The following is a 27,512-nucleotide window of genomic DNA, read 5'->3' on the forward strand; positions in this document are numbered from 1 at the left end:
GTTTCCCTATCCTTTCCTATCTCCCGGAGTTTGCTCAGATTCAAGTCCACTGAGTCGATGATGCCATCCAACCATCTCATCCTGTCGTCCCTTCCTCCTCCTGCCCTCAATCTTTCTCAGGTTCATGGTCTTTTCCAATGAGTTGGTTCTTCATATCAGGTGGCCAAAGTATTGGAGGTTCAACTTCAGCATCAGTCCTTCCAATGAATAATCACGTTTAATTTCCTTTAGGATTGACTGGTTTGATCTTCTTGTCCAAGGGACTTTCAAGAGTCTTCACCACACAGAGAAGGGTGAAGTGGTTCTAAACCCAGAATAGCACTGCCAGTGAGTATCAGTCAGGATTTAAATCCAATCTTTTGACACAGATCCCACTGTCCTTTCAATTACTTCTAAGCTGCCACCTCCTGGCTGGTGGCTTTGTGGGTCTTAACTTATTCAACGAATACTTATTGAGAGTTTGTACCAATGAGCGCAACACAAAGTGTCTTAGAGGCAGGACACATGGCAGTAAGATCCAGATGCAGGAGGGAGGTTGAAGAAGAGTGGGAATGGGGAATGGGGGTTAATGGGTATGGGGTTTTCTTTTAGGACGCTGATGACACTCTGTGTGTGTGCTAAGGCGCTTCAGTCATGACTGACTCTTTACGACCTTATGACTATAGCCCGCCAGGCTCAACGTAGACAATGGTGATGGTTGTGCAACTTTGAATGTCCTAAAAGCCACTGAACTGTACACTTCAAATGACTGAATTTTATGATACGTGAACTATATCTTATTAGTGGCTCAGACGGTAAAGAATCTGCCTGCAGTGCAGAAGACCCAGGTTCGATCCCTAGATCTGGAAGATCCCCTGGAGAAGGGAATGGCTACCCACTCCAGAATTCTTGCCTGGGAAATCCCATGGACAGAGGCCTGGAGGGCTATACTACAGTCCATGGGGTCACAATCAGTCATGACTGAGCATCTAACACTTTCACTTTCAAAGCTGCTTAAAAAAGGAAAGAGAAAATAAACATACCAAAAAAGGATATACTCCATAAGATTAGAAGTCTTTATATTCAAGAAGAATATAACATAGAATTATATTATAATTTGATTTTGGTACACATTACAATAAATTATAAACATAAAGATAAAACAAAACAAAAAAAACCCCACTAGATGCAGAGTGGCTTTACACTGAGCCATTTCACTACTGTGACTAAAACATGGGATTTCTGCCTTTTTTCTGCTTCTTGTTTAACTCCTGTGGGGGTTAGATGAGGCTCAAAGCTGAATCTGTACAACATACCAACAAGATGGATTCAATAGGAAAGTGTTAGTACCTCTTAGTTCTCTGGTCTTGCACTAAGTGTTGTACAAAGGAAACAACTTGCAACATTTTGGACCTCACTTGTCAGATGGGAAGGATGATTCCTCTATGTCTTGGGAGACCAGGTCTAAATGCACAGGGGCATATTCAAACTTCAGTTCAGTTCAGTCGCTCAGTCGTGTCCGACTCTCCGCGACCCCATGAATCACAGCATGCCAGGCCTCCCTGTCCATCACCAACTCCCGGAGTTCATTCAAACTTAGATGCTCCCATCTGAACTAAAATGCAAGTAGTTCTTGTCTTGTTCTTTTCCTTGAGTGAAAGCCATGATAGTTTTTCAATTTATTTCCTAGTTTTAAATAATCTGATGAACTACAGTAAGCCACCCATAACATCAATGCTGCTGCTGCTGCTAAGTCACTTCAGTCGTGTCCGACTCTGTGCGACCCCATAGACGGCAGCCCACCAGGCTCCCCCGTCCCTGGGATTCTCCAGGCAAGAACACTGGAGTGGGTTGCCATTTCCTTCTCCAATGTGTGAAAGTGAAGTCGCTCAGTCGTGTCGGACTAGTAGTGACCCCATGGACTGCAGCCCACCAGGCTCCTCTGTCCATGTGATTTTCTAGGCAAGAGTACTGGAGTGGCTTGCCATTGCCTTCTCTGATAACATCAATAAACATAATTAAATTGAAATTTTAAAAATGTAACTTAGGATCAAGAGGAAAAAATCAAATAAGCTGATATTAGGATCTGACTTTAAAGATGCTTTTAAGTCTCAGATTGTATTCTTAGAGCAGTACCTATTCAGCCTTAACTCTGATAAATTTCTAACCATATAACCACTAACCACATAGGATTAAGAGAAACAGTATTAAAAAGGTAAACCAAGGTGCTGAAAGATCTACATATGCTTTCTAAATCATTACATAAAGCAAAAATTAACTTTAATATGCATATATGACACTTACTAAATGAGGCACAATGATTATACAAGAAAAACACATTTCCAAAAGGCTGAAAACCATTTTCTGGTTGAAGCAAATTATTTAATTTATAAATAAATGGTTTTTCCTGTTTCAGTTAATCTGAGGTTACTATATATAACCAAAGTTCCTTAAGAATTTACTGTCTCTCAAGGTTCGGCATGTAAGTAGATCATGTCCGTGTATACTTTAAAGTTTACAAAATTCATTGACTGAGATCATGGCTGCTGTCTATATTAGGGCTTACTAGGACAAACACCATTTGCTGACTTTGGAAATATTTATTTTTTCTGAGTTGACACATTTCTAAGGAACACTAAACCGTATGAATAAAAGACCTCTCACCATTTCAAAGGGCTGAAGTCCTAAGGGTTGAAAGAGGATGCGTTCAAAGAGTTAACAGTTCAAAGAGCTGTATCTCCTTACAGTTGCTTTTTAAAGTAAATAGTGTAAGAAAATATCCAATGCTTGCTGACAGTCAGGTGTCATTTAACATTTGTGTACATTATCTCTAGAGAGATACCCCGATATCCAATTACCCCCCAACTCTAAAGATGAAGGGAAGGGACAGAGTTGGGACAATCTGGCTGAAGTCACACTAATAAGTGTCAGAGCCAGGATCACAATGTGACTCTCAAAATTAATGTGGATGCCAATCACCAGGGGAACCTTGATAAGATGCACATTTTGATTCCACCGTTCTGGGGTAAGGCCTGAAGAGCATGCATTTCTAAGAAGTCAGTACTCTTGATCAACAGAATTGAAGTAGTAAGATATTATAAGATGCAGTAACAGGCATCTGGATGCCTCTGTATTCTTTCTGCTCTCGAGTACAAGCATATTTGGTGTAGAGGGTCTGAACCAGGAGCTTCAGTTTACAGATACGTCTTAAGCTATGCCATGGGATTTTGTTTCAGGCAAAGTTGTGATCATGTGCCAACGTCCTTCTCTGACGTTTGACATCTCTCTAGTGGAGCATTTCTTTCATTGCAGGGTAATTTATTCCTTCGTGGTTGAAACATATTTTTTATATTTTCTCTAGCATGTAGTAGACTGCTCGGATTATTGCCAAAAGCTGGGCATCAAGTTCCCATGCCTCTCTTCCTGGGCACACAGTTAGTCTATATTCCCCACCTCCTGACCTTGCTGTTAGGTGTAGCCAATGGTTGAGTTCTAAATAGTGGAATATGAATGGAAGTGCTATGTGTCACCTCCAGGTCTGGCAAGTTCTCCAGGTTCTTTCCCTTCTGCCAGCTTGAAATGGAAAAGTATGTATCCTTTGAAAGTCATGGGGCTTCCCTGATGGCTCAGAAGGTAAAGAATCTGGCTCCAGTGCAGGAGACAGATGTTCGATCCCTGAGTCAAGAAGATCTCTTGGAAAAAGAATGGCTGCTGCTGCTGCTAAGTCGCTTCAGTCGTGTCCAACTCTGTGCGACCCCACAGACGGCAGCCGACCAGGCTCCGCCATCCCTGGGATTCTCCAGGCAAGAACACTGGAGCGGGCTGCCATTTCCTTCTCCAAGGAATGGCTACCCACTCCCTATTCTTGCCTGGAAAACTCCATGAATGAAGGAGCCTGGCTGGATGTATAGTCCATGGAATCACAAAGAGTCAGACATGACTGAGCAACTAACAGTTTGAAAGCCACATGTTGAAGATGATGGAGCCACAAAATTGAAGGAGTTTAGGTCTCTGAATCAGGACTAGGAGTGCTTGCTCACCAGTACTATCTATTCAGGCCTTATGTGAGAAATACATTTTCTAATGTGTTTAAGGAATTAAGCACATTCATTGTTATTTGCTACAGCAGCCAACATTATTTTAATATATAGATCCTTAGGAACTGTTTACTGAATGAGTGGAACAAGTATAGCATTTCTTGGTACTGTGACCTTGCTCACTGACTCAGAAGTAGAGAATTTCTATGCTATAAAACTACATGACAGAAAAATGGGCTCATAGATAAGAACTCAGTTTCTCCTGCAAGAGCCTCCATAATGTTAATATACAGCCTATTTTGGTGTGCTTTGGCACTTGATAGGGTAGCACTGCCAAAGTCTGTGCAGTTCTCTAGGTGTATAAGTTTATCATATTCAGATTGGCATTTTCTCAGTGTTTCCAAAATCAAACGCTTTAAAAGCTGCTTTCTTGTTCAGTTTTGTTGGAAGGAGGAATTTTTACTTAAGAGGTGGACAGTAAATGGGAGTGAATGGATAGTTGGGTAAAAAACTAAAATCTCACATCTATAACTTCAAATGAACAATTATCTCCCATCCCCAAATATTTTCACAGTCCCTGAATGACTGATAACCTCTGCTGTTAATTCCTGAACTTGGTCCTTCCCTGGAACTTGGCTAAGTGCAACATAAATAAAAAATGATAAAAAAAAAAAAATCTGCTTTGGAGGACATAAGAGGGAATGTGAAAATCAAGCAGCTGGGAAAACACAGTTAAACCAAAGAGCTCCAGCTATAGATGTCAAGGTCACCTTCAAACAACCTGCAATCCGCAGGATCTGGTGAGGAGTCCAGGCTGCCTTAACCTGCCTGGGCCTCTACTTCTTCATCAGTAAGGTGAGAGAATTCAGTGGTTCTCTACTGTTTGAGAACCAATACTCCCTTTCACATAAAATTTCAAAAACCTACTTTTACTACAAGAAATAAAATTCATAGAAAACATAACCCATCTATGTTTAAAAAGTCAATGATGTTATCATTCATAACTAGTACTTCAGAGTGAAAATGCCAGACACATTTGAACTAGGAGACATAATGAAAGGGTCAAATGCTTCATATACCTACTCACAGAGAACAAATCTGGATTTTAAAGAGGCAGAAAACCAGAAGGTATTATATCCAAATAATAAGAGAAAAGGTAGAATGAACCAGTCTTAAAATTAATAAAAGAGGAGAATAACGTGAACTGGGGAAGGGCTCATACCCCAAATCAATTAACAGACTGCTAACAGAGAAAATCAGGTAGAACTCGGCCGTATCTGTAATATGAAGCCACAGGAAGAATTGTATGCTGTGATATGTGGTGAGGCAGTGAAGTAACACACAGAACACATCTTTTATCTTGGTAACTCACGTGGACAGAGAGGTACACATTCATTGAACTTAAAGATCTTGCTGATGAGGTTGGGGAAAAAGGCTGGATTGGAAAAAGAATCAATAATTTCCACAAGAGAGATTATCCTTCTATGTAAGATGGCATAAAGGGAAGTATTTTTACTATAGATTTTAATAAAATTCAATGACAGCCTCACATTTCATGTGCCTCCAACTAATTCTAATCATTTATGCAAATGTTTACTATCTTTGTTAATAAATGAGTTCCTCTTACCTGCTAGTATATTCTCCCAACACCTAATTAGAGAAAAAAAGCAAAACAAAACAAAAAAAGTAATAAACATCTGGCCAACAGATATGTTTGTTCGTTTTTTTTTTTAACAGAAAACTAGGAAACGACAGACATACTAGTAGTAACTATTTTAAAGAACAGTTAGGACAATTTTAAAAAATGTGACTCACAGGTGAAAATTAAGATGTTTGTGTATTATTTCTCAGACTATCAAGGAATAATAGGATAGTACCATGGGAAGGGGGAATTATTTTCTGCAAAAAAAGTTACACTGAGAGAGATTCAATAGGAATCTCATGTTATATAATACCATTAGTTACAGGTCTTAAATATGCAAGAGAACAATAACACACAAGTGAAGCCTAATGGACCTAGTATCGTCATTGGACCACAACCTAGCATGAGAGCCTTTAAAAGGAACTTACATTTATTATGTGTCAATTTGATTAGCACATCATACAATCATTAAAAGGAACCTTAGCCATTTCCCCTTCAGGGAAACATCATTAATTTTATAACAAAAATCTTGAGAAAACACAATTTAACATTAAATAACTTTTTAAATAAGCAACTTAGTATTGATGTTCTATATTAATTATTTTTGATAAGAGCATGATGAGCTTTGCAGTCAGACATGGATTTGAACCCCAATCTTACAACTGAAGCCCCAATACTTTGGCCACCTGATGCAAAGAGCCGATTCATTTGGAAAAGACCCTGATGCTGGGAAAGACTGAAGGCAAAAGGAGAAGAAGGCAGCAGAGGATGAGACGGTTAGATAGCATCACTGACTCAATGGACATGAATTTGAGCAAACTCTGGGAGATAGTGAAGGACAGGGGAGCCTGGCGTGCTGCAGTCCATGTGGACAAAAAGAGTCGAACACAACTTAGTGACTGGATAACAACAATCTACAACTCAGTATGTAAGATAACATATGCAAAGAGTTTAGCAACATTAGAGGCACAAAGTAAACCGCCAAATGTTAGTTATTATTACTTCTAATCAAAGCATGGTAGCAACCATTCATAAACACTGTGCATGTTTTATGAATATGATTACATTTATTTCTCTTAATTATTCAGTCAGTATTATTATCCCTGTTTAATACATGAAAACAGTGAAATTCAGAAAATGCTGAGAGACATGCCCAGTTCTGAATACAGGTATGTCAGAAGCCAAAGGACCAATGCTGTTAACCACCATGAAAAATTCTTGTTGGGAGAGACAGAGGAGGGGAAAGGGGAATTAAACAGTCTCTGTGGGTGTGTTTGTAGGATGAGAGGCTCAGGAGTTTACTATGAGAATTAGACAGTTTTCATGTTGATGGAACTTCTAAAAAATAATCAGTATCCATGTTCTGAATTATCTGGATAACTGCCTTAAAGCCAAATATGTTTCACAGCCCTGGTTTGCATCATTTAACTTGCGTGTTAAAGCTCTGCTTTAGTTGTGGAAGCTTATGGAGAACAGAGATTAACTTAGGGGAATGATGTACTGAAGCTACATGAAGACCAAACACTACGTGCCACACAAAGAAATGTTACAGTCTGAACAAACAGCGGGAGAACTGAGTCACCACACACGTGGTAGCAGGGGCGTGCTGAATATATAACCCGCGTTACAGTACTCAGTACCGCAATCATTGCGCAGCTTCACCTCGGCAAAGCACCGTCATCCACCCCACTTAGTCAATGCTATTTTAAATTGCATTAGTTTTATAGTTTGTGTCTGATCTGTAAATGTGTGATTTTATATTTGTGCAAGAGCTATAAGCATAAGGCATTTATATGTAACTTTATATATACACAGATAACACTACAATAAATAAAGTAAAAAACGGAGGCGCTAAGAGAATTTTTCTGTATTAAAAGGGGATGTGTGTTATTCAAGTTTGAGAAACACCGCTCTATACTGCACTGCTTGTGTGTTTGGGCTTTAGCAGCACTTAACCTCTATCACCACATACGTCAGAGGATTTGTTAGGAGGATTAAATGAGATAAGGAATGTGTGACTGCCTGGCCTGCAGATGGTATTATTACAATGATAAGTTCTGTCTCTTTTACCAGAAACAGGTATGATAGGGAAGCTAAATATAGTCTAGGCTCTTGAAGAGTGGTCTCTCAACCAGGAGCATTGATATCACCTAAGAGCTTATTAGAAATTGAGAACTGGGGACTTCATCCGTGGTCCAGTGGTTAAGATTCTAGGCTTCCAAGGCAGGAGGCACATGTTCAATCCCTGGTCAGGCAACTAAGATCCCCATGCTGTGTGGCATGGCCAAAAAAAAAAGAAACTGAAAAATCCCAAGCTCCACCCTGACCAACTATATCAGAATCTGCATTTTAATGTGTTCCTGGCTGATTTAATATATGACATTAAAATTTGAGAAGCACCAGCCTACGTCTCCATAGAGAAGGTTGACAATAAAATTTACTGCATTTTATACTGCTCTGTAGGCTAATTTAAGTGATTAGAAAAATGCCAGGTATAGTGGCCATAAAAGACTGTCCTAACCCTGGGGTTCAATATAAACATTACCATTTTACTAATCAGCTCTTAATGGTTGTATTTGCATAGAGGGGAACTCTCTTTAAAAGGGGTCTAACTCCTAATTCAGAAAGAACAAAATGTATTTTTAAATGAAAAATATTCAAAACTTTTGAGTTTTGAATAAACAATCTCAAGTTCACATCAATCAAAACTTTGTTAGGTCTCCTCTGCCCAATAGCAATTAAAATCATTTACATATGTTCAGCTCTTGTTTAAAAGTTTTGGTCCACAACATCTGGTTTGACAAAGTCTTGGCTCAGTTTGTGATGACTGTGTGATTACACTAACAAAACACACTACCAAAAAAAAAAAAAAGATATGACTGTATATACAAAATGTGTTGGTTTTAACTGTTCAACAAAAATATTAGCTCACATTCAGCAGTTATGATTTTGTCAGCATAATTTACCTAGGGAATATTTATACTTTTCATGTTGAACTCAGACTTTGTTCATGTTAGTTGCTTAGTCATGTTCAACTCTTGACATCCCATGGACTGTAGCCTGCTAGGCTCCTCTGTCCATGGAATTCTCAAGAATACCGGGGGGTGGCCATTCCCTTCTCCAGGGGATCTTCTCAACCCAGGGATTGAACCTGGGTTTCCCACACTGCAGGTAGCTTCTCTATTGTCTGAGCCACGAGAGAAGACCTAAACTCAGAGGCCCTATACATTTAAATCATGTTGTACTTAAGATTCAGAGATACTGTTCTTAGAAACACAGAAAACAAAGTTAGTAACTAATATCCAAGGGAGTCACTAATATCTAAAAAGACCTTGATACCATCTTTTCAAGGGCAATTTTGGTAAAATCAAAGCTTAAACTAGGCTACTTATTGCTTTATGTTCTCTACATATGGGCCATTTAAACCACATTCAAAGAATGTAAAACAAACCAGATTACTGTGTGTGAATATAAATACGTATGGAGATGCAGATATACATGTATAAATGGTTAGACCTTCTAGGCAGTCCCTATAATCTGTGTTTATGACGTGACCTACATCACAGGTTAAAACCCTCCTTTACCCTCCACGTTCTTTGGCAACTGCAAACCCAGAGTCCATCCCGTACTACAAGGCATGACTAGCACCTGCCTGGGTGACACACTCTAGTGCTGCTGATTATGATGACTGTAACCTAAGAGAACCACAGTCTGAAAGTCACTGGCTAACTCTAATCTTAGAGCTTTACATGCTACCTTGTAGTACTTTTGGTCCTTAATACAATCAACCCCTGTTACTAGAACCATAACAATTTTCTCTCTCCAGGGCAAATTCCAATAATTTCTGTTCATATATTAAGCACTTTAAACTATATACATACATACACAGACAATGTACCAGGGGAAACGCAAGGAGTGATTTTTCAGCTCATACCGAACCTACATTTTCTGGCTTTCCTAATAACTGTGGCAAAGGAAAGATTAAACCATTATCTACAGTCTGAATTCATTAAATAATATCTAGGCAAAGACAGGTAGAAACAGGCAAGCCATGCTTTGCTACTACAGTGATTACACCCATCTCTCTTTAGAAATGAGATTAAATCATTTTGAACTTGATATTTGATTAAAAAAAATCTATATCCATTTACCCTAAAAAGTAATCTAAAAATCCTCCATTAGTCTCAACTATTATAGAGGTTTTACTTTAGAAAAAATAAATATAATGGAGTATCAGCCAATGAAATAAGATATATATTAAATAAAGAAAAAAAATCTTTAAGATATGCACCACCTGGTCTCTAAACCTTGAGTCTAATACTGAGCTTTTCTCAGAAGGTCTTTTCGCCATCAAGAAATAGCAAAATAGATCAGTTAAGAATGAATATAGATGAGTGAGGAACCCAAATATATACTGAAGCAAGAAACATACTTATTTTAAAAATCATATTATGTCTTCCATGAACTAATTTAAATTAACTTAACAGTCTATAAGTAGTTTCTACCTCAATTCAACTAGCATTTGGTATGACAGAAATTTAATTAAATTAAGGACTTGAGGATGCTCTGAATTAATATCAGATGCTAGGGGTCATCCCCAACCATTTATTCTCTAATGTGTGTATCCTGGAAAGTGGTATGTGTCACCGAGGCAGATACACCCTGAACATGACTTTATCATTTCAACATCAAGGTCACTATGCTCCCCTCTTAGGATTTAGTACATTGAAAGAACTTCATTACATAACATTTCAGACAGCTATATAAAAGCATGAACTTGGTCCAATACCAAATTCAGTTTCACTGAGAAGAGCAACCTTATCTTTAGTCATCATTAAATTATTCAATGCAGTTGATATGTATATAGCCCCACAACACCTTTACACTTTAGGACATCATTTGAACATTCTTGCTTGTTATTAATCATTAATATATTGCTGTGAATATTGCAAAGGGACATCTTTTATAAAATATTGCCTATAAGAAATTGTAAAATTTGGTTCTTTCCAAACAGCAAAGTAGCTTGAACCCTCTAAGGAAATGATTCAGGCCAGATGCCAATGTGAGGTAGCCAAGTCCAGCTGTAACAGAGAAAAGTTGGTGTATTTTTACAACTGGTCCTCGTGAAATGTCACCTCAAATACGATCTAAGAATTGACTGGAGAAGATAAAGCTAATTTTTCAGATTTTTAAAAGTCAAGGCTCAAAGGATTGAAGTAGTACTGTTTGAGATGAAGCTTAATACCAGACATTTGACTGCCTGTCTAGACCTGATGACCTAGGAAACATAACAGGAAGTCCTTAACAAGCAAGCATACGCGAGGAACAAGTGGTTTTGATTACTGGCACAAAGCAGATGTGTCCATTACATGCAAAAATAAGACTGGTTTTCTGAGAAATGTAAAGGCCCTTCTTGTTTATGCAGAAAAATAGAGGATGGGGTTAACACAACTACAGGGGCATTTCTCTATCATAAATGAAAAATGATGTTTCTTTTATCTCCACTGAAGAACTAATTTGGACCTAAGGGAGTGGGACCCTTGGAAGCACCAATCCTGAGCACTTTAGAATTATAATTTTTCTTCTTCGAACTGCCAGTGTTACACGATGGGGTGAGGGAGATTGCGGGGGGTTGGGGCGGGGGGGGGGCAGTGAATGCAGGAATTAAAAGGAGTATGCAGAAACCCAGACGGAAATGATGTTGGAGTGACCTTCATTCAACAAGTAACATTTAAAATGGCTAACACATGCCTCTCGCTAAAGTGTAGCGCTGGAGAAGGAGTAGGCCAGAAGACGCCTGGACAAAACAGGATGGGATCCTAAGGGTTGGGATTTTGCACTAACAACTCTTGTTCCAAGAAAAGGGAAGTCACTCAAAATGTGCCAAGGACAAGCGGAGTGTGCTGTACCACTCTCTCAAGGATATTTATTCTCATTGAAAAACTAACTGAAGACACCCCACCGCACAGCATTTTTCATCCAAAGATATCAAAAGCCCTTTCTGAATGCTATCCTCATGATACCTCTGTGAGGTAGCTAGCATAAGTCTAATTTTTAGTCAAGCTAAGGCACAAATAGAGCCTGAGTTGCAAAAGTGGTCTGGTGTTTTGTTCATGTCAACACACTTCCTTCATATTGACGTAGGCAACTCAAGACACGCTGCGAGGAAATGTCCTCAGGGGAAGTAGACCTAAGAGCCAAATAAAATCATTCACAATTCTGGGAAAGCAGCACTCTCTCTAAAGCTCCCTGATGGCGTCTCAGGAGGTACCCTCTACTAAGATTACTAATATGTACTGTCCTGTTGAATATGGAGACCAAACCACCTCTGATGGTAGGAAAAGGCTGAAGGAACAGTCTTCTTGTTTTTCCTCCACTGTTGAGACCATAACAGGGACAATCCTAAATCATACAAGCTCAGGAACTTTAGTCCTTAAGTCTTTGTTTTAACTGGTGCAGTAAAATTCTAAGACCTGTATCTTGCTAATGATTTCTGACATTTTTGATCAGATACATTTTTTTCTACATCCTTGATCCCAGATGATTCTCTTTTATCCTCACCAAATTATCTGTAAAAAAACGTAATGCAGGATCTGAAGCAAACAATGCATCCGGTCAGCATACATTGGTTCTATATATTTTGAGAAACACTTGCATACACACAGAAGGCGTGCAACGTGACAGGGATGATGTGAATGATACTGCGGCTTGTCTAATGGAGAACCCAGTGTCCTTACAGGAAACTGAAGATACGCAGAAGTTGCTCCCCAATTGCTGTTAACAATCCTCTAAAAGTCAACATTTTCATTTGATACAAATATACAAATTTAAAATAAGTGTACAGTTCAGAATGGCCTACCATTTTCAGATTGCCTATGTGCCAGAAAATATACAGTCAATAAAAAAATACCAGAGAGGTGGGGGACAAAAGGCTCTCTGGAGCTGTACAGCAAAAATGAGCATCGCTTCAACAGGTAGTGGATCTGCGGAGAAAGTGGAGTCTTTAGAAACCAGGAGTGCTGAATGACAGCAGGTCACAAATCTGGTGATGGAAGATAAGACGTATAGTAAGGCCCATTTTCCTGCAGAAAGGAAAAATAACAAGAACATGAAATATTAAGACCAACGTAACTGGGAATATAAAAGAGAGGGACTTAGAGTCAATGATACAATGTAAGTGAAATGTCCAGCACATGCCTGGCCCTGAGCAGGCTTCAGCCAATGTAGCAATCCCACTGGTGTCAGTCAGATTTGCTATAATGGAGGCAGAAGTAATCAGGACAATGATACTTAAAAATATTACCAATTTATTAACATTCAATATGCCAGACACTTAATCAGCACTTTTCTTTCATTGTCCTTTTATATCCTCACATAATGCCATGAAGTCGGTAACATCCTCATTTTACAGAACAGAAAACTGAAGCTCACGCAGATTAAGTCACCGAGCTGGCAACCAGAACAGCCTGAATTTAAATCTGTGTCTATTCAAATCTAAAGCCCAGATTCTTTCTTATTAGACTGTGTTGTCCTGCTGTGTGCTGAATCTTTGAGATAAGAAACAAAAATTCTCCTTGAGGAATTTAATAACCATACTGGCAGAAATGAGCTTCTCCATGACATGCCTGAGTTGCAAGGCTTTTAACAACGACAGTTTTTAGGGCATTCAAGATCAAGATGGAGAATCAAATGCCAGAATTTTATTGTCAAATGCAGAAAGCAACAAATCAGTGTAAGTGGAAAGTTTCTGACTTTATCTTGGCTAACTTTATCTTAAAAATCAAGACAGTTTTATGGTAGGTGGACTCTAAATTAGATTTATGAGACTTAAGATTCATTTCCTGTTATTAAAGTATTTCTTTGACAAGTAACTTTTTCAGTAAGCTATAAACAAAAAATTTTCAAAGTAAAATAACAATTAGATATGAAGAATGAGGTAGGGTGAAAACAGCATTGTTTGAAGGTATATTTACATTATAGTTCTGGAACATTAAATCTATTCAGTCTTAAACACTGTAGGAAGGTAAATGTTATCTAAATGACTAAGTCAATCAAAAGCTCTGTATTCTTCAGAGCAGATGCTTTGGAGCAGAAATTGATCTGGGACCATAACCAGGAAAACAAAGAGACTATCTAGGAAAACTTTCTTTTTTTTAAACTTTCTGATTGTAAACCTGACCAGGTAGCAAAAAGATTAAAAAAATTTTTTTTTGGTAGAACCAAATCTGAAGATTGGCTACATTTTGGGATACTTGGGAAAAAAAAAAAAAAAAATGGATTTTTTTTTTTTGGGTATGTTACAATTTCCTACCAAGATCTGTTATACCAACCCCACCAGTATCCTCAATATGCACAGATGCTATGCTCAAGATACATGCCTGAAGAGAGAAATCCTGAAGTTCAACTAAAAAGAAACAGTTCACTATCCATCTTTAAGATTTCTCCATTTTATTCCACTATGGTATTTTTCTAAGCTTCCTATATCAACATTATATTGTGATAAAGTAAGAAGGGAAAATCTATTTCTTAATGCCATGAAATAGATCTTTTATATTAGTCTCACACTGTGGAAGAGCCTGCTGAGCAATCAAATATTTTCTCTATTTCTGGAAATAATTGTAAAACTTTGAAGAATTGTGACCAGGTAAATCTCTACACCCCCTTCTCTGACTATACGAATGCTGACCAGCTCCCTTTCTGAAATGGTCTCAGTACCATTTTGATCTAGATAGATAAAATTTACCTTCTAATTACCATCAAAAGTACTTTTTAATCCTATAAAATTTATGTTGCTATTCTAAGTCACATAAGACCCAGAAAAATAGAAGCTGACTGCCAATAATGAACACTACATCATATCTTCACCAAATAAATAATCTATTATGGGCAAAGCATTCTTGAACATGATAATCAAATTGACCAACAATACACTCATTCCTTTTCTCTAAGCATATTTTTAATTCTTTCTAGGAAAGGAAAACTTCTCTTTACAAGGAAATATCTATCCAATTTCTAGACCTTCGCTTCAATGTCTCATTTGTTGTTTAGTCACTCAGTTTGTAACTCCACAGACTGCAGCAGCCAGGATTCCCCATCCTTCACTGTCTCCCGGAGTGTGCTCAAACTCATGTCCATTGACTTGATGATGCCATCCAGTCATCTCATCCTGCGTTGCCCCCTTCTCCTCCCATGCAGCACCTCAAACCTAATGTGTCACCAACTTAAGAGACCACCTGTCTTCTCTCTCTGAGCTCCCCAGTCCTATTTCTCCAAACTGCCTCTCTGGTATGGTGGCAATAACATTCTCCAAGTCTTCCAAAGCAGGAATGTTGGCAGTCACTTCAGGATTCTTTCCTCCTTTACTCCTCCCAGTGGTTGGCTGCTTGATCACCATAATGCTGGGGATTTTATTCCCTAAAATATCTAATTTTACCTATCTCTTAAGATCTTCAAACCTTACCATTATCACTACCACCGCCTAGCTCTAGCCTCAAGTCTCCCCTGCCTTTCTCGAATAGCCTCTTACTCGTCTCCTTGCCTAGGGTCTTACTCTGTCTAATCCTTCTCTACATGGTTTCTTTAGCCATCTTTGTAAAGAGGAACACACGAGTTCTCCATGTACAACACTCTCCACTGACCACAAAGGCACCAAAGGACTACAGCATAATGTGAAGAGTTCCAGGATCTAGGGATGCGCAATCTAACTGCTCTGTCCACATCATCTCCTGACACCTTCTGCTGTTTCTTCTCTCTTCTTATTCCTCTCTTTGGCTTTAGGTATAAAGCACTTCCAGATGTTCAAGCTGGTTTTAGAAAAGGCAGAGGAACCAGAGATCAAATGGCCAACATCTGCTGGATCATGAAAAAAGCAAGAGATTTCCAGAAAAACATCTATTTCTGTTTCATTGACTATGCCAAAGCCTTTGACTGTGTGGATCACAATAAACTGTGGAACATTCTGAAAGAGATGGGAATACCAGACCACCTGACGTGCCTCTTGAGAAACCTGTTTGCAGGTCAGGAAGCAATAGTTAGAACTGGACATGGAACAACAGACTGGTTCCAAATAGGAAAAGGAGTACGTCAAGGTTGTATATTGTCACCCTGCTTATTTAACTTATATGCAGAGTACATCATGAGGAATGCTGGGCTGGAAGAAGCACAAGCTGGAATCAAGATTGCTGGGAGAAATATCAATAACCTCAGATATGCAGATGACACCACTCTTATGGCAGAAAGTGAAGAGGAACTCAAAAGCCTCTTGATGAAAGTGAAAGAGGAGAGTGAAAAGGTTGGCTTGAAGCTCAACATTCAGAAAACAAAGATCATGGCATCTGGTCCCATCACTTCATGGGAAATAGATGGGGAAACAGTGCAAACAGTGTCAGACTTTACTTTTTGGCCTCCAAAATCACTGCAGATGCTGACTGCAGCCAGGATATTAAAAGACACTTACTCCTTGGAAGGAAAGTTATGACCAACCTAGATAGCATATTAAAAAGCAGAGACATTACTTTGCCAACCAAGGTCCGTCTAGTCAAGGCTATGGTTTTTCCCGTGGTCATGTATGGATGTGAGAGTTGGACTGTGAAGAAAGCTGATCGCCGAAGAATTGATGCTTTTGAACTATGGTGCTGGAGAAGACTCTTGAGAGTCCCTTGGACTGCAAGGAGATCCAGCCAGTCCATCCTAAAGGAGATCAGTCCTGGGTGTTCATTGGAAGGACTGATGCTGAAGCTGAAACTCCAATACTTTGGCCACCTCATGCGACGAGTTGACTCACTGGAAAAGAATCTGATGCTGGGAGGGATTGGGGGAAGGAGGAGAAGGGGACGACAGAGAATGAGATGGCTGGATGCCATCACCGACTCGATGGACGTGAGTTTGAGTGAACTCCGGGAGTTGGTGATGGACAGGGAGGCCTGGCGTGCTGGGATTCATGAGGTCGCAAAGAGTCAGACACGACTGAGCAACTGAACTGACAGAACTGAACTGACCTAATATTTCAGTTTTAGAAAGCTCTAGTACAGATACAGAGAGATAATCCAGAGATGATTTTACATTGCAGGTTATTTAATTTTGATTAATAAAATTGTTAGGCCTGTATTTGATGGATAAAATCTTAAAAAAAAAAAAAAACCCAAACCTAAAAGCACATACATATAAGACAGAAAAACATAACCAAGCTTGAGGATGGTGTTGGTATCTAATGAAAGCCTTCTTTGTAGGCCCTTAAGTATACAGAAAAGGCTCCCCTAGTGGGTCAGTGGTAAAGTTTCTGCGTGCCAGCGCAGGAAATATGGGTTCGACCCCTTTGTTAGGAAGAACCCACTCCAGTATTCTTGCCTGGAAAATCTGATGGACAGAGAAGCCTGGCGGTCTACAGTCCATAAGGTCACAACAGTCAGACATGACTGAGCACGCCACCTATCACATAAAGGGAAACAGAAATCGCAACTGAAGTTGGGGAAATGTTAGAGAAAAAATGTCTTGTAGAATATTGACTTTATTATATATATGTTGCACAATATTAAGGAAGAATAATTCACTTTAAGCTTAAGATAACCTACAAATACACGCTCTGCTTCATGCCCCAAAAATATGCAATCAGCAACAATTAAATAAGGCAACTGATAATTGCCTTATTATCAGTTGCCTTATTTGGCAAGCATGTTACACTTTTTTGGTTTTAACTACTAAAGGGAGAGTGCGAATAGCCACAAAGGATAGAGCTCTGATGAAATTCTAGAGTAGCCATTTCTTAGTGTTTGATAGATTGATGTAAGTAACAACCTTAATATTACTGGTTCACAGTCTAACCAACATACAAATGGAACTTTTAGTAAAGACTAAGATAGGCTACTTGGCTTACAATGAATGCTGAAAAATGCTGGATACCAACAGATTCTTCTGGTTCTATTTATGTCGATGAAAAGTCATTTAGTCTTAATAAAATTAGGCAGAGGTATGTCTCAGAGGTGGTGGAAAACTGACAATACAAGGACTGGATTTATACTTGCGGCGAAAATGTTTCTCATTGAAAAGAGGGGGAAGGGCCTGGGGGGGAAGGCCGTCTCTTAGAAGCAAGCATTTTCCTAAAAGTTACCTTAGGAAAAGAATGTCAAATGATACTATCACGTTTACTAAAACACATTAATTGTATTAACAGCATCTTATAATGAAAAGAATATGTGCTTAGATGAACTGCATTATAAAATAGTTACAATAATACACTAGGTGAGGAAGAATTCCTGGTACTTCTTACCCTGGCATCATATTCAAGGACGAAAGGAGGAAAGTCAATCTGTTCTGGAGAGATGGCAGAAAACAGCTGGTGGAGGCTGTCCACATGGTGGATTTTGTCCTTCAGTCCTGAGACAGAAAAGGTGGTAAAAAACCATGTTGATACCTGATTAATAGAAGAAAAAAAAAATGATTTAAGCCAGTGGCAAGAATCAGAAATTCAGACATGATCTTGAAAATTTATGCTAGATAAAAACTATTTCAGAATTGAAATTGGTATCAAAAAAATCTTGTAATAAACAGTGTTTTTTGAAATGCAGGCCGTAGTGCGTCACTGAATTATGTAATCAGTTTAGTGGACTGTGAACAGTATCAAAAACAACAAAAAGAAACACGCTAAGCAACAGTTACTAAGGAATGGAGTAAGAGGGTCTTTGTCTCCTGAAGCTCAGCCTCTGTTATATGTCTGTGTGCTCCTGTGCGTGTAGTGTCTTGTGATGTGACACAATGTGTTTTTGTTGTGGGTAGTGGTCAAAACCACTGCACTCTGATAGAATACTGATTCACTGGTACTGTGAAAATTTTTAACATCTCTAAATCTCAGAAACACTTTTCATTTTTAAAAAATTAGATTGAAACTTTTTGCCAATTTTTGAGACATTTATTTTTCAGTTGACACTTGGCATGCAATCTCTCAAAGTGCATTTTCTGTGGATGTAGAGCCACCCTTGCTCATATTTCACAACTTGCAATTTTTCTACAAAAGCTAACCTGCAAAATTTGCTCATCGCAAAAAACAAAACAGAATTCTTGACAGCAAACAATACTGGCATGAACTAGGCAATAGCTAGAACTTACAAATTATTGTTCATCTATCCAAACTGATAATCATAAACAGTCTTGTTTACCACAGGCTTGTTCAACAGTTCTGTAAAGTAGGTACAATGTTACTCCTATCCCCATTGATAGAAGAAGGTAATCTATGTATTGAGCTATTTCAAATCTTGAAAGATGATGCTGTGAAAGTGCTGCATTCAATATGCCAGCAGATTTGGAAAACTCAGCAATGGCCACAGGACTGGAAAAGGTCAGTCTTCATTTCAATCCCAAAGAAAGGCAATGCCAAAGAATGCTCAAACTACCGCAAAATTGCACTCATCTCACACGCTAGTAAAGTCATGCTCAAAATTCTCCAAGCCAGGCTTCAGCAATATGTGAACTGTGAACTTCCAGATGTTCAAGCAGGTTTTAGAAAAGGCAGAGGCACCAGAGATCAAATTGCCAACATCCGCTGGATCATGGAGAAAGCAAGAGAGTTCCAGAAGAACATCTGTTTCTGCTTCATTGACTATGCCAAAGCCTTTGACTGTGTGGATCACCATAAACTGTGGAACATTCTGAAAGAGATGGGAATACCAGACCACCTGACCTGCCTCTTGAGAAACCTGTATGCAGGTCAGGAAGCAACAGTTAGAACTGGTCATGGAACAACAGACTGGTTCCAAATAGGAAAAGGAGTACCTCAAGGCTGTATATTGTCACCTTGCTTATTTAACTTATATGCAGAGTTCATCATGAGGAACACTGGGCTGGAAGAAGCACAAGCTGGAATCAAGATTGCCGGGAGAAATATCAATAACCTCAGATATGCAGATGACACCACTCTTATGGCAGAAACGGAAGAGGAACTCAAAAGCCTCTTGATGAAAGTGAAAGAGGAGAGTGAAAAGGTTGGCTTGAAGCTCAACATTCAGAAAACGAAGATCATGGCATCTGGTCCCATCACTTCATGGGAAATAGATGGGGAAACAGTGGAAACAGTGTCAGACTTTATTTTTTTGCGCTCCAAAATCACTGCAGATGCTGATTGCAGCCAGGAAATTAAAAGACGCTTACTCCTTGGAAGGAAAGTTATGACCAACCTAGATAGCATATTAAAAAGCAGAGACATTACTTTGCCAGCCAAGGTCCGTCTAGTCAAGGCTATGATTTTTCCCGTGGTCATGTATGGATGTGAGAGTTGGACTGTGAAGAAAGCTGATCGCCGAAGAATTGATGCTTTTGAACTGTGGTGCTGGAGAAGACTCTTGAGAGTCCCTTGGACTGCAAGGAGATCCAACCAGTCCATTCTAAAGGAGATCAATCCTGGGTGTTCATTGGAAGGACTAATGCTAAAGCTGAAACTCCAATACTTTGGCCACCTCATGAGAAGAGTTGACTCACTGGATAAGAGTCTGTTGCTGGGAGGGATTGGGGGTGGGAGGAGACGGAGACGACAGAGAATGAGATGGCTGGATGGCATCACCAACTCAATGGACATGAGTTTGAGTGAACTCCAGGAGTTGGTGATGGACAGGGAGGCCTGGCGTGCTGTGATTCATGGGGTCTCAAAGAGTCGGACACGACTGAGCGACTGAACTGAACTGAATCTATGTATACGAATTCTCAGTGAACTGGCACAGCACACTTCCAAGATATAACTGGGCACATAATAAATACACTACATGACACTCTGGGCAACTGCCAATCATTTTGTTGGCAATCAAATAGAGTATCAATCTCTTTGATACTCTATCATGTTTTTCAGGGCTTGTTCCAAGTTCAGTTCAGTTCAGTTCAGTCGCTCAGTCGTGTCCGACTCTCCGCGACCCCATGAATCACAGCACGCCAGGCCTCCCTGTCCATCACCAACTCCCAGAGTACCTTTCACATATTCCCAGTCCCTAATGCAAAATACTTTCTTCATGCTTACTTATGAGAAAAAGTACAGACTAACAGAGCCAACCCGCCCCCGCCCCCGGTGGCTCAGAGGTTAAAGCATCTGCCCCCAATGCGGGAGACCCGGGTTCGATCCCTGGGTCGGGAAGATCCCCTGGAGAAGGAAACGGTAACCCACTCCAGTATTCTTGCCTGGAGAATCCCATGGACGGAGAAGCCTGGTAGGCTACAGTCCACGGGGTCGCAAAGAGTCGGTCACGACTGAGCGACAGAACGGAACGGAACGGAACAGAGCCAACCGGAGAAGGCAATGGCAAGCCACTCCAGTACTCTTGCCTAGAAAATCCCATGGATGGAGGAGCCTGGTAGGCTACAGTCTGTGGGGTCGCTAAGGGTCAGACACGACTGAGCGACTTCACTTTCACTTTTCACTTCACACGTTGGAGAAGGAAATGGCAACCCACTCCAGTGTTCTTGCCTGGAGAATCCCAGGAAAGGGGGAGCCTGGTGGGCTTCCGTCTATGGGGTCACACAGAGTCGGACACGACTGAAGTGACTTAGCAGCAGCAGCAGCAACAGAGCCAACACTGAACTTATCTTTATCAGAATCTTGCCCAAACTTCCAGACTTGGCAGAAACCCCTCTCCATTTCTCCCTGACAGCTCCAATCATATTATTCCATCTATTGAATTCTCACAACCTTATGTTTAAATCTCATGTACAGAACTTATTTCTATTTCACAGGAATAAACAGCTTCTTATAATTTCCCTAGCACTTGGCAGACATAGAATGGTCCGAAGTTTTAAAAGCTACAGACAGAACCATGCATTCATTGAACAAGAATCAATGAATGGAGATAAGGTCTATTTCATAATGAGTTTTATGACCTGGGTCACTATTCTATTTTGGCTGTACTATGAATGACTGGTTTAAGGCCTCAATATTAACATTACCCTCCGTACCCTCTCACCTTAACAAGTTTATTTGGAGGGTGGTGGAGGGGAGGGAGTGTTGTTTCTAGAACAAAGTGGGTTAATATAAATCAAATTAGGCAGTCATTTAATTACACACCAATCCCCAGTTTTTTACATCTTTTTTTTCTTTTAATGCAGGCTGTTATACACCTAACTGATATAAACTTCTGCAAACTAGATAAGTGAAAATTCTAGATTAGGATACAACCAGCCAAGAGTTAGCTGATAAATTAGTAAGAGCTACAGAGAGGCCATGCAGATTTTTAGAGATCCTAGGAAGAGTTCAAGAGAATAAGACTGCAGAGTCAGAACAGAGAAGTATCTCCAGGACGTATCAGGAGATGCATTTGCACAGGAGTTACACATTTCCTGGGAGTCTACCAAGTGCTGAGCACTGTGCACAGCTGTCAGTCACACAGGGCAACAGTGACATGGCCACTCCTCTAATGAGGAATTAGATTCTAGTAAAGGAGCCAGCTCATAAGCAGAATAACGATCTCCTAAGGCAAAAAAAAGAAAAAACAACAAAAAAAAAAGCTAAATGCAATGAATGGTTCAAAGATAGACACAATTACCTGTCCTAGGCAAGGCACTGTGCTACTTGGATAAAAGTATAAAATTATGGAGCCAGAAGAAACTACACAGGGAATCTGTGTTCCACAGTCTCTTATCTCAGGACATTTTTACATGCTGCTTTGTTTACTCCTGAACCCCTTTGCTTCAGTTCTTTGCCTGGTGAAAAATTGTCCTCCAGAGCTCAGGTCGGAATTCACCTCCGTGAGAAAGCTTTCACTGACCACCCTCCACCCAAAGTGCGAGACGCAGCTTTCCTCTAAGAGTTCCAACAAACACCATGTTACTCATATTACTGTGTAACTGACATTCTCTGTGGTAGTAGCTGATTTCTTTCAACCAATTCCCCCTGTGGGGATTGTCTCCTTCAACACATATTTATAGGGTCTAATCAAAGCCCAACATGAAAAGTAAGGAATTCATTATATGTTGAAAGAATTAACAAACAGTTTCTGGACTTACTACTTTACCATGTGGGGATGGTCTAATATTCTTTCATTCTACAATAAAAACAAATGTCCTTCGATCTGGGCCCAGTCTCTTCATCTACAAAATGAGGAAGTTATACCTGAATGAATTTTAAAGTCCCTCTTAGTTACACAGTTCTATGAAAGGACTCGACTACGCTGCACACACGGACATGGTAAGGAGTGGTGGTAAATTCAAAGAGAAGGCTGGGTTTAGGAAGAATGGGCAGTGTTCACATACGCTCAGTATTTGAAGGACGAACACATTTCTCCATTGCATTTTTTCCCCATTACCTCCCTTACATTCTTCGGGCATTAACAAGAGACTGTTACTCAAAGCAGACAGAAGTTGAAACTTAGTTAAGAGTTTTCTGTCAGGGAGACCCAAGAGCACTGTCTTCAGTTTTTTTGTTTTGTTTTTTTTATAAAGCTCAGCTTTTAAATTTCAATTCAGTTTAGAAGCTCAGTCATGTCGAACTCTTTGCTACCCCATGGACTGCAGCATGCAAGGCCTCCCTGTCCATCTCAACTCCCAGAGTTTACTCAAACTCATGTCCATTGAGTCAGTGTGCCATCCAACCATCTCATCCTCTGTCGTCCCCTTCTCCTCCCGCCTTCAATCTTTCCCAGCATCAGGGTCTTTTCAAATGAGTCAGTTCTTCGCATCAGGTGGCCAAAGTATTGGAGTTTCAGCTTCAGCATCAGTCCTTCCAATGAATAATCAGGACTGATTTCCTCTGGGATGGACTGGTTGGATCTCTGTGCTGTCCGAGGGACTCTCAAGGAGCAGTGGCGGCAGAGGCACGGCTGGGCGGTGGCCTGCTGCAGGGTCAGGGGCACTAGTGTGGCAGTGCAGCTTGGGACCTTTGGAAGGAGGTCGCCATTATCTTCATCACCACCACCATAGTTTGGCCTCAGGCCAATTAACAGGGAGGGAACACAGCCCTGCCCTTCAACAGAAAATTGGCTTAAAGATTTACGAGCATCCGCCCATCAGAACAAGACCTAGTTTCCCCCTCAGTCAGTCTCTCCCATCAGAAGCTTCCATTAGCCTCTTACCCTTCTCCATCAGAGGTCAGACAGACTGAAAACCACAATCACAGAAAACTAACCAATCTGATCACATGGACCACAGCCTTGTCTAACTCAATCAAACTATAAGCCTCGTGTAGGGCCACCCAAGACAGATGGGTCATGGTGGAGAGCTCTGACAAAACGTGGTCTACTGGAGAAGGGAATGGCAAACCACTTCAGTATTCTTGCCTTGAAAACCCCTGAACAGTAATTTTCAATTACTTACAACATAAGTCATACATATACATTTATCTAGGTAAACTTGCATTACTCAGTATCTACTATTTTAAAAAACCAAAGAAAACTTTCCAGGTAAGAATACTGGAGTGGGTAGCCATTCTCTTCTCGAAGGGTTCTTCCTGACCCAGGGATCAAACCCAAGTCTTCCAAACATGGAGGCATATTCTTTACCATCTGAGCCACCTGGGAAGCCCAAAGAAAACTAAACATTTGAAAAAAAGACTGCTGGAATATTCTGTGAATTCCAGAAATTCTTTCACCCAATTATTCACAAGTGCAGAGCCAAGAACATGGGATCACAAAACAACATAAACTAGGAAAAGATTGTTCACATGTGTGCAACTTAGGTGATCTAATAGAGCCAGAATCAACAGTAGGTTTAAATATTATTAGTTTGCGTTCTATCAGGAAATATCAAAAAAGAAAGAGAGTAGTGATTTATACGAGCAGTCAATTTATTATCACTTTGGGTGGAGTGCACTGGAAAAGATCTGAGAAGTATGGAAATCAGAAGAGTGTGATTCAATTTTTTTATTATCCCTTGATTTCTTTTCATCTCATTCTTTTATAATTACAACCACTCCATTTACAGTTTTTGACTTAGTATAAAATAACGGTGGATTTCTTTACATATGAGCTTTATTCTCTCAGTCCTCCAACGATTTCTCCATGCCAAAATACTATGGAAAGGTAACATAATGGTTCTCACTTCATACATTTTCCCTTCAGCCTTTGCCCAACCTGTCATTCCCACTGACTCCTACATGAAGCAGTTCTAGTGACAGCCAAAGCGAGTGGCTGTAACACTGAAACTTCTGGTAATGTTTATCCACTGATGTCACAGTGAGGGAAGGACAGCTGTTCAATGACTCTCTGTTGTGTGGGCGAGGAGAGGCTAAGTCAGATCTTAGCAAATAGTGGTTATATATTTTCATAAGTCTGGCGAATTCACAAAGGAATACTCTTTGGATAAGTCTGAATTTGTGATAGAAGTAAAAACAGTTTTGACCATTAAAAAAATTATGAATATGTTCCAACATTTACCAAAGTTGAAAGAATTTTATAAGGAACATAGGTACAGAAATCACTCAGACAATCATTAACATTTTTCTTAAGTTTTCTTTTCTAAAATTGTTTTGTTTTTTATTAGTTCTGTCATTCATAATAAATTAATAGGATTCAACTTTTTCTAGCTTTATGAATAGATACTGAGGACCACAAACACATCTTTTAAATTTTAGCTGTTCTAATAGGAATGTACTATCTCACGATGCTTTCATTTGTACTTTTCTAATAACTAACTGTGCTCGACATCTTTTCATCTGCTTACTTGCCAACTGTATATCTTCTGGTTAAGGCAGATTTTTGTACAAATCTTTTGTCTATTTCTCAACTGTTTCCTTTTTACTTAGAGCTTTCCTTATATATTCAAAAGACAAGACCTTTATCAGATAAATGTTTAATTTACAAAGATTTTCTCTTAGGCTGCTGTTGATCTTTTCATTCTCTTAACTATCTTCAAAAGAGCAGAAGTTTTTAATTTTAATGAAGTTCAACTTCTTTTATAGATTATGCTTTTGGTGTTAATTTAAGGAATAACTTGCTTTACTCAAGGTCATACAAAGCTTTTTCTCCTATACTTTCTTCTAGAAGTTTAAAAAGTTCTATGTTTTACATTTAGGTCCTTGATTCATTCTCGGTTAACTCTGTACATGATGCAAGACACAGATCAAAGTTCATTGTTTTTGCATATTGACATCCAATTGTTCCAATATCACTTGTTGAACAGACTATCCTTTTTCCACTGACCCGACTTTGCACTTTGAAAAAGATCAATTATCCATCTATATGTGACTCTATTTCTGGATTCTTAATTTTGCTCTGTTGATCAACCTGCCCACCTCCATGCCAGTACCTCACTGCTTGAGTATCGCAGCTTTAGAATCAGCACTGGAGGCAGGTAGAGCTGGTCCTCCAACCTTGCTCTTTTCCTAACTTGTTTTGGCTATTTTAGATTCTGTGCATTTCAATTGGTCAATTTCTAAAAAAAAAAAAAAAAGCTTGCTGAAATTTTGGTTAGGGCTGAACTGAATCTATAGCTTCAGCAAGAAATGACAATTTAACAATATTAAACTTTCTAATCCATAAATACAGTATAGGTCTTCATTTATTTAGGTCTGTTTTAATGTATATCATCAGTGTTTTATAGCATTCAGTGGGCTACAGTCCATGGGGTGACAAAGAGTCAGACACAACTGAGCAACAACTACTGCTATCACTAACTTGTACAATGTATAAGTCTTTCACATTTTTTGTCATATTTACCATTAAGTACTTAATATTTTTGATGCTAATGTAAATTATAATGCTTTTTAAATTTCAAATTTAATGGATCTAATATGGATAATAGATTTTTGAATACTGATCTTAAATCCTGAAATTTTGCTAAAAAGTTACTTATTAATTCTAGTATTAATAGCTTTTCTGAGGATACTACAGGGTTTTCTACATAGATAATCATGTCATCTGTCAATCAAGACAGTTTTATTTACTCGTGTCTAAATTGAGATGCTTTTTGTTCCTTTTTCTTGTCATATTACATTGGCTAGAACCTCTAGTACAATTCTGAGTACAAGGGGGAAACAGCAGACATTCTTGCAGAAACATACTAAAAATCAAGCTAATCCTTCTGTGTGTCCCCATTTAAGAAAAAATTTCAGTAGCTACTGTATGAATAAAAAAGAAAATGGATGATGAAATTTTGGGAAATAGTCAAGCATTACTTCCGTAAGTGCTATAGAAAAAAAATTAGCCACCTGCTGAGTGTAACAAAATTAACTTTCCCAAGAGTGGGAAAGTTAATAGTATACTATCTGGTAAAACTATGTAGTCAGAAATCAACTGAAAGAAGCGCAGGAAAGGCAATTATAAGTGATTTAATTGACTGCTCACACATTTTACTTTTTTAAAAAAGCCTGACCAAGCAGTGATCCCATAAGCACAGCACTTAATACTGTGCTGTTGTAACACTGAGGGACCAAAAGGAAGTTTGCAATTTTTAAAAGAAATATTTAAAACACTTCATGCAAAATTTAAAGATGGTATTTAATGAGAAACAACAATTTTGTAAACAGTGACAAATTTCCCAAAGTGGAAGACATTCTCATCGAAGTCTTCACTCATCTTAGTTATCAAATATAATGAGGACTTTTCACTACTTAATTTCTCTACAGCACTTTAAAATAATAACTATTTCTACCATCTCTGATGCCTTGCCCATCCACTGGCTTCCACAGCATTAGTCAACCTTGGTTCTCCTGCTGCTTTTCTGATTACTTCTTGGTCTCCTTCCCTGATCCCAGTGCTCTATCTTCAGCTGTTGTCTTTGGTTTATTCATTAACACTTTTAAAGAGTTAAAGCTCTATTTACTTGATGATGACTCTCAAAATTTATATCCCAATCCATGACTGCTCTATCTGATGACTTGTAGGAGTACCCACTAGTGGCAGGATTGGTTAGAGAGGTTTCTTTTTTCTTTTTTTACATAAAGTAATTGTTGAGCT

General features: G+C 39.2%; 1 protein-coding gene across 5 annotated transcripts in view; it reads right to left on the minus strand.

Annotated features, from left to right (window-relative positions):
• The window catches only part of GDAP2 (ganglioside induced differentiation associated protein 2), a 169,924-nt gene that overhangs the window by 90,896 nt on the left and 51,516 nt on the right, over positions 1–27,512 (minus strand). For 4 of the 5 annotated variants that reach the window (XR_008682857.2, XM_055403676.2, XM_055403678.2 and 1 more), the window contains exon 13: positions 17,924–18,067. Coding sequence is in view for 4 of the 5 variants with exons in the window: in XM_055403676.2 (XP_055259651.2) it covers positions 17,924–18,067 (144 nt within the window). In the remaining variant the exon portion in view is untranslated. Of the gene's footprint in view, positions 1–1,649; positions 12,741–17,923; positions 18,068–27,512 lie in introns of those variants that run through there. The other variant, XM_055403677.2, reaches the window with a different exon arrangement.

Source organism: Moschus berezovskii, chromosome 4, assembly GCF_049115385.1.
Source record: "Moschus berezovskii isolate FMDL1 chromosome 4, NW_MosBer_1.0, whole genome shotgun sequence".
NCBI lineage: Eukaryota > Metazoa > Chordata > Mammalia > Artiodactyla > Moschidae > Moschus > Moschus berezovskii.